This window comes from Nansenia antarctica (genome assembly GCF_963989245.1).
Source record: "Nansenia antarctica genome assembly, chromosome: 20".
Classification (NCBI taxonomy): Eukaryota; Metazoa; Chordata; class Actinopteri; order Argentiniformes; family Microstomatidae; genus Nansenia; species Nansenia antarctica.
The window spans coordinates 1,275,667-1,284,131 of record NC_137693.1 but is presented as its reverse complement, the minus strand read 5'-3'; the positions used below and the strand labels follow the sequence as shown (position 1 = coordinate 1,284,131).

The window sequence follows — 8,465 nt, the reverse complement described above, 5'->3', positions numbered from 1 at the left end:
TCAGTCTGACCACTCGTTCTCCTCGGGCTCCGAGTCGTCGTCTGATTCGCTGTACTCCACGGCGATGCGGCGGGACAGGATGGTCGCCACGTCGTTGCCCACCGGCTCCTTCTTGGCCTCCTGCTCACGCTGCTCCTGCACCTTCCTGAGCTGGATACCTGAGACACACACACACACACACACACACACACCGTTATATACACACCGTTACACACACACCGTTACACACACACCGTTAGACACTCACACACACGCTGTTGCAAACACACACACCGTTACACACACACACACCGTTATACACACACACACACACACACAATGTTACACACACACGCTGTTGCAAACACACACACACACACACTGTTACACATGCACCGTTACACCATTACACACACACACCGTTACACACACACACACACACACACACCGTTATACACACACACCATTACACACACACACATCGCTACTGACACAACTGACACACACACACGCCGTTGCAAACACACACAAACATACCATTACTTACACACACCCCCCCCCCCACACCTCTGCGTATGGCTGCTAGCAGGCACACACCCCCCCCTCACCTCTGCCCCCCCCCCTCACCTCACCCCCCCCCCCCTCACCTCTGCGTATGGCTGCCAGCAGGTCGCTGCGTGCGTCGGTCATGGGCGCGGCCGCCTGTCCCTTCCTGGGCAGCGTGTCTCCCGTGTGCATGGCCCGGCCGGGGGAGGGGCCGTGGGCGGGGGGGCCGGGGGGCGGGGGAGGGGGGGCCACGGGGGGACCCCCGGCACCAGCGGGGTGGGACGGGGAGGGGGTGTAGCCGGAGGGCAGGGGCGGGGGGGGTGAGGGGCTGTAGGGACGGGACAGGGCGGCGTGGGTCCCCGGGCCGAGGGAGGGGGGCAGGGAGGTGCTGTCGAACGCCGTCTGGGCCGAGGGGATGAGGGGCGGGGGGGGAGGGGGCGCCGGGGGGATCAGGTGCTCTGGAAGCTTGTGGTGGCCGCTGTGGACCAATGAGACGAGAGGATAGGAGTCAGAGACACACAACAAACAAACAAACACTTCCGTTGATTCTCTTCACTCTCTCTCTGGTCCAGCGCTGTGTCACCACTACAGCTGCGACTATCACACATACTGTATAATAATACTATACTATAATAACAATCATATAATAATACTATACAATAATAACAATCATATAATAATACTATACAATAATAACAATAATATCATAATACTATACAATAATAACAATCATATAATAATACTATACAATAATAACAATAATATCATAATACTATACAATAATAACAATAATATCATAATACTATACAATAATAACAATATGACAACAATAATAATATAGAATAATAATCTAGAGCGCTGTGTGTTATATACAGGGTTCCCACAGCTTCTGAAACATCAAATTCAAGCACCTTTCAAGGACCCAACACGGCATAGTTTGAGACAGAACTAGTTGACGAGCTAAGTAAAACATTTTTTAATATATATATATATACAGTGTTTCCTCTACATGCATTTATTGGTGGCGGGCCGCCACGATGGAATTTCCTCCGCCACGAATTGATTCAGTCCACAAAAAAAAAAAAAAAACAAGTTCTCCAAAAAAAAAAAAAAAAAACGAACATTTTAGCTGATTAAAATATATCTGATCCTAGATCAGCGCTATAATGGATGTTGACTAAAAGTGCACCTAAATCCACGCCCATCTCTCTCTAACCGCTGATCCAAAATCAGATTAATGACATTCAGTTGACGACGTGACACAAGGGCTCCTGATTGGTCTAAATGTGAACTGTGGTATTATTGTTATTGTGTACAGGCCACCGTAGTGACATCCGGGGGGTATTCCATCAACATCGCTAAAGGGAAAATCCAGGTTTAGTCTGATAAATCTCGTGAGAGTTCTTACAAATATCCAGGCATATTCTGATAGGTCTCGCGAGAGTTATCAAAAATAAGCCAGGATTTTCCTTTAGCGACGTTGATGGAATACCCCCCAGGTCAGGTGGGCAGGTTACGACGAGACAACAAGAGACCGGTATTGTAGAGCTTACAGAGCGAGTTAAAATAAAGACACTTACAGAAGGACTCACGTGTATGTTTAATAGAATAACACGACATGGTGTCAGAAGTCCTGTAAGTGAGTGTTAAGAGTTAGATCGGCTGACAAGTGTCATTTGAGCTCGTGACGGTGAGAAGGGAGAAGAAAAGATGGATGCTAATGCTAACGCGGGAGCAGCTGCAGTCCAGAGACCGGCGCCAGTTTCAAGTGCTACGTTAGCAGACATTAGCAAGTCAAAAAACGATTCTTATGTGCCGTCACTTTAGCAACGACACAGTATTGTCAAGGGGAAAATAAGGGGAGACGATTTTTTTATTGACAACAGAATTACATGCTGGAAAAACATGCAGCTAAAATTCAGGGAACATTTGGACAATAAGAGACACACGGGAGAAGTACGGGAAAACAGGGCTCATGTGGGTCTCATCAAAGGTAAGAGTTTGTTTTCTTTAACTCAGCTGATACTCAGCTGTTTACCGAATGCTCCATCTGACTATGATTTTACTTCTGTAATGTGGTGGGTTGACATAATTCACGCACGGAACTATAGGTTGAGACTATTGTTCCGTCCGTAGTACCCAAGTTGTTTAGACTGTTCTATTTACTGCTTGAGTGTGTTGTTGACAATCGTTCATGTCCTTCATTAAACGTTTAGCTTTGTCATTTGATACGCCGCCTACGACTACCATCTCTCTGCACTACAGTAAACAGTTAATCAGTAACGTTAGCCGCTTTTGTGCTCATGTAGGCCTACTTCGTATTATATTATAGCTGATGATCTTTGTGTGTGTATGTGACTGTCAGTCACAAGTTTATATTCTGTATATTCATATATATTTTTTTGGGCCATCCTCTAGTTTTGGCTGTGATTAGAAAAAAAAATAAAAAAGTTGTTTTGAGCGCGCGTGCGCGTTTCGTGCGCGCGCGAAAAAAATTCCGCGCGCTGCGCGCGCAGTCACGGCCACCCGCCACCATTGTAAAAATTCCTGGAGGAAACACTGCATATATATATATGTATATATATTAGAGAGAGAGGGGAATTCAAGCACTTTCAATGACCCATGTCTATGGACCTTGATTTCTTTTTCTCAAATTCACAAACTTTCAAGGAATTCAAGGACCCGTGGGAACCCTGCATATAACACTAATATAGAGCGCTAATATAGAGCGCTGTGTCTTCTGGGACCAGCGGGGGAGGTGGTGGGGGGGCCGACCTGGGCTCCTTGGTGGATGCGGGGCGCGGGCCGTTGAGGGCGGGGTCGCAGGGCGGGGGGCCGTGCGGCTGGACCCTCCCCAGGGAGTGTTGGCGCGCGGTGGACGCGACGGCGGAGGGGAGGGGCCTGTAGACGCGGTCCAGGGACTGGGTCTGGTTGGGCGCGGTCAGGTGCTCCATCCCCTCCACGCCCCCCACCCCTCCTCCTCCTCCCAGGACACCCCCGTCCTGGGGAGGGTGGTTGGGACTGGTGGGGTAGGACATCTCATCTGACAGGCCTGACCTGGAGGGGGGGGGATGGGGGGGGGAGAGAGAGAGAGAGATAATGGTAGAGGAGGGAGAGAGAGAGAGAGAGAGAGAGAGAAAGAGAGAGAGTGAGATACGGTAGAGGAGGGAGAGAGAGAAAGATAGAAAGAAAGAGAGAGAGATACGGTAGGAGAGAGAGAGAGAGAGATAGAGATAGAAAGAAAGAGAGAGAAAGAGAGAGACAGTAGGAGGGAGAGAGAGAGAGAGATATGGTAGGAGAGAGAGAGAGAGAGAGAGATATGGTAGGAGAGAGAGAAAGAGAGAGAGAAAGAGACAGTAGGAGGGAGAGAAAGGGAGAGAGAGATATACGGTAGAGGAGAGAGAGAGAGAGAGAGAGAGAGAGAGATAGAGAGACAGTAGGAGAGAGAGAGTGAGTGGAGACACAGAGGGAGGTATGGTTGTGGATGGGGGGTACAGCTGGTCAGACAGACCAGCGGTTCATTCTGACAACACAGTAACAGCAGACAGGCTGGAGGACAACACCGCCTCTGATCCACAGGCAGGGGGCAGCAGAGAGCACAATGTGTGTGTGGGTGTGTGTGTGTGTGCATGTTTCACCTGTGTGCGTGCGTGTGTGCGTGCGTGCTTGCATGCATCTGTGTGTGTGTGTGTGTGTGTGTGTGTACCTGTCAGGTGACAGGGACCCCTCAGAGCTCATGCCGTGGTAGGGGTAGGGTGTGTGTGTGTGTGTGTGTGTGTGTGTGTATATACGTGTGTGTGTGTGTGTGTGTGTGTGTGTGTGTGTGTGTGTGTGTGTACCTGTCAGGTGACAGGGACCCCTCAGAGCTCATGCCGTGGTAGGGGGAGGGTGTGTGTGTGTGTGTGTGTGTGTGCGTGTGTGTGAGTGTGTGTGTGTGTGTGTGTGTGTGTGTGTGTGTGTGTGTGTACCTGTCAGGTGACAGGGACCCCTCAGAGCTCATGCCGTGGTAGGGGGAGGGTGTGTGTGTGTGTGTGTGTGTGTGCGTGTGTGTGAGTGTGTGTGTGTGTGTGTGTGTACCTGTCAGGTGACAGGGAGCCCTCGGAGCTCATGCCGTGGTAGGGGGAGGGTGTGTGTGTGTGTGTGTGTGTGCGTGTGTGTGAGTGTGTGTGTGTGTGTGTGTGTGTGTGTGTGTACCTGTCAGGTGACAGGGAGCCCTCGGAGGACATGCCGTGGTAGGGGGAGGGTGTGAGCCGGGTGTCGGGGCGCAGCTCCTTGTCGTAGGCCATCATGTTCCACTCCTGCCGGCGGTTCCGCGCCTTCCGGATCTTCTTCACCTCGCGGCCCGGGTCCTCCACCTGCTTCTGCTCCTGGAGAGACACACACACACACACAGGTGAAACACACACACACACACACACACACACCCTGTTATCGCCTGCTCTCTCTCTCTCCCCCTGGGAGGTCATCCTGATATCCTGTCAAACTGGGAGGGAGGGAGGGAGGGAGGGAGAGATGGAAGGAGGGAGGGAGGGAGCGAGTCAGATGGAGGGAGGGAGAGAGGGAGGGAGAGAGGGAGGGAAAGAGATGGAGTGAGGGAGAGATGGAGTGAGGGAGGGAGATGGAGGGAGGGATGGAGGGAGGGAGGGATTGAGGAAGGGAGAAAGAGTGAAAGATGGAGGGAGGGAGAGAGATGGAGGTAGGGCGAGAGGGAAGTTTGGGAGCTAGGTAGAGAGTCTGAGAAGAGCCAATACATACAAACACACACACACACACACGCACACACACACACACACACACACACACACACACACACACACGCACGCACACACACACACACACACACACACACACACACACACACACACACACACACACACACACACCTTCTGCCTGCGCTTCTCCTTCCTCTTGTTCTCGGTGGCCTGCAGCATCTTCTCCTTCCACAGGATGAAGAAGTAGGACGGGTCGGTGTAGAACTTCAGACCGTCCTTCTTATCATCCCTACACACACACACACACATCATCTCAGACACCGTGTGTGTGTGTGTGTGTGTGTGTGTGTGTGTGTGTGTGTGTGTGTGTGTGTGATGTGTGTTGAAGATGTTGATGGACTGGCCAATAGGAGTTGAGGATGTTAGAGACTGGCCAATAGGAGTTGAGGATGTTGGGGGACTGACCAATAGGGACTGAGCATGTTAGAGACTGACTTAAAGGGGCTGAGGATGTTAGGGACTGGCCAATAGGGACAGAGCATGTTAGAGACCGGCCAATAGGAGCTGAGGATGTTGAGAGACTGGCCAATGGGAATTGAGGATGTTAGAGACTGACCAATATGGACTGAGGATGTTGAGGGACTGGCCAATAGGGACTGAGGATGTTAGAGACCGGCCAATAGGAGTTGACGATGTTGAGGGACTGGCCAATAGGGACTGGCCAATAGGGACTGACGATGTTAGAGACCGGCCAAATGGACTGACCAATAGGGACTGACCAATAGGGACTGACAATGTTAGAGACTGACCTATAGGGACTGAGGATGTTGAGGGGTGGAGGTTTGTCACAGCGGTGGTACATCTCCATGACAGGGTTGAGGATGGAGTTGCGCGACACCACCTGCTGGTCCTGGATGGTACTGCTCTTGAAGGCCTTCCTCATGTTGATGTCCTGCAGAGAGACTGGAGGGCAGAGGGGACACAGTCAACACCCTAGGCCCTACAAAGTAGCCCCTACACCCTAGCCCCTACACACTAGCGTCAACACACTAGCCCCTACACCCTAGCGTCAACACACTAGCCCCTACACACTAGCCCCGCCCCCTACACACTAGCCCCGCCCCCTACACCCTAGCCCCTACACCCTAGCCCCTACACCCTACACCCTAGGCCCTACACCCTAGCCCCTACACACTAGTCCCTACACCCTACACCCTAGGCCCTACACCCTAGCCCCTACACCCTACTCCCTAGTCCCTACACCCCAGACCCTACACACCCTAGGCCCTTACACCCTACACAATAGCTCCTACACCCTACACCCCCCCTCCTCCTCCACCTACCCTCCTCCACAGTGGAGTCCAGCTGGGTGACTTTCACAGCCAGCAGGTCGACTCTCTCCTGCAGGCCGTTCATGCGGAGGTAGAAGCTGTTGGCCTCGTTGAACAGCTCCCCGAAGATGTCCTCTGCATGGCGACCTGGAACACCACCAGACACAACCAGATACAATCAAATACAACCAGATACAAACAGATACAACCAGATACAACCAAATACAACCAGATACAATCAAATACAACCAAATACAATCAAATACAATCAAATACAACCAAATACAATCAAATACAACCAAATACAACCAAATACAACCAAATACAACCATATACAACCATATACAACCATATACAGGGTTCCCACACCTTCTGAAACATCAAATTCAAGCACCTTTCAAGGACTTTCAAGACTCAATTCCCTCAAATTCAAGGAACCAACACGGTATAGTTAGAGACAGATCTAGATGAGAATTTATATAATAGGAACTATCCGCTCACAGACAACAATTAAAAAGAGAGGCTTGAATGTGTGAACACTAGATGGTCTCTTGCCTTCTCTACCACAGCACAGCAAAACAATATATTGTGAAATATGTGTAAAGTTAAGCAATACAGAGACTTATTTACTAGTTGACGAGCTAAGTAAAACATTTTTGAATATATATATTTATTTTTTTAGAGAGAGAGAGAGGGGAATTCAAGCACTTTCAATGACCCATGTCTATTTTCAAAAACGTTTAAGACCTTGATTTCTTTGTCTCAAATTCACAAACTTTCAAGGATTTCAAGGACCCGTGGGAACCCTGCATATATAAATGGACTGCACTTATATAGCGCCTTTATCCAAAGCGCTTTACAACGGCCTCTCATTCACCCATTCACACACCAATGGCGGCAAGCTACCATGCAAGGTGCCGGCCCGCTCACTGGGAGCAATTTGGGGTTCAGCGTCTTGCCCAAGAACACTTCAACATGTGGCCAGCCGGGGCTTGGACCGCCAATCTGCCAACCTTGCGATCATTAGACGGTGGCTCTACCTCCTGAGCCACAGCCGCCCTACATAACCAAACCATATATATATACAACCAAATACAACCAGATTCAATCAAATACAACCAAATACAACCAAATACAACCAAATACAATCAAATACAACCAAATACAACCAAATACAATCAAATACAACCAGGTTCAGTCAAATACAACCAAATACAATCAAATACAACCAGATTCAATCAAATACAATCAAATACAACCAGAACACAACACAACAGGACAGAGTAGAGAAGAGGGGCGTACTCAGTCCTCCCAGCTGTTTGATGATGGCGGCCAGGGTGCTGTTGGTGACGCACTCCAGCTCACTGGTCACCCCGTCTGGCAGCGCCCCGCGACACAGGTGCCTGGGCTCGATGCTCCTCTTCACCAACGGCATGGCTGCACCTCACACACACCTGGAGGGAACACACACACACACTGTTAATAACACACACACACACACACACACACTGTTAATAACACACACACACACCTGGAGGGAACACGCACACACACACTGTTAATAACACACACACACACACACCTGGAGGGAACACACACACACACACCTGGAGGGAACACACACACACACACACACACACACTGTTAATAACACACACACCTGGAGGGAACACACACACACACATCCTGTCTGCTCTGAGATCTACTAGTCCTGTCTGCTCTGAGATCTATTAGTCGTGTCTGCTCTGAGATCTACTAGTCCTGTCTGCTCTGAGATCTACTAGTGCTGTCTGCTCTGAGATCTATTAGTCCTGTCTGCTCTGAGATCTATTAGTCCTGTCTGCCCTGAGATCTATTAGTCCTGTCTGCCCTGAGATCTATTAGTGCTGTCTGCTCT

At 50.0% G+C, this 8,465-nt stretch overlaps 1 protein-coding gene across 1 annotated transcript; it reads right to left on the bottom strand.

Annotated features, from left to right (window-relative positions):
• Positions 1-8,003, bottom strand: LOC308174731 (actin-binding protein WASF3-like; the record flags this gene model as incomplete). Its single annotated transcript, XM_080549834.1, has 8 exons — positions 1-158; positions 627-1,003; positions 3,301-3,582; positions 4,720-4,892; positions 5,409-5,526; positions 6,047-6,200; positions 6,581-6,715; positions 7,871-8,003. The coding sequence occupies 8 exons, from the start codon at positions 8,001-8,003 to the stop codon at positions 1-3; spliced, it is 1,530 nt and encodes a 509-aa protein (XP_080405960.1).
• Between the last annotated feature and the right edge of the window lie 462 nt (positions 8,004-8,465).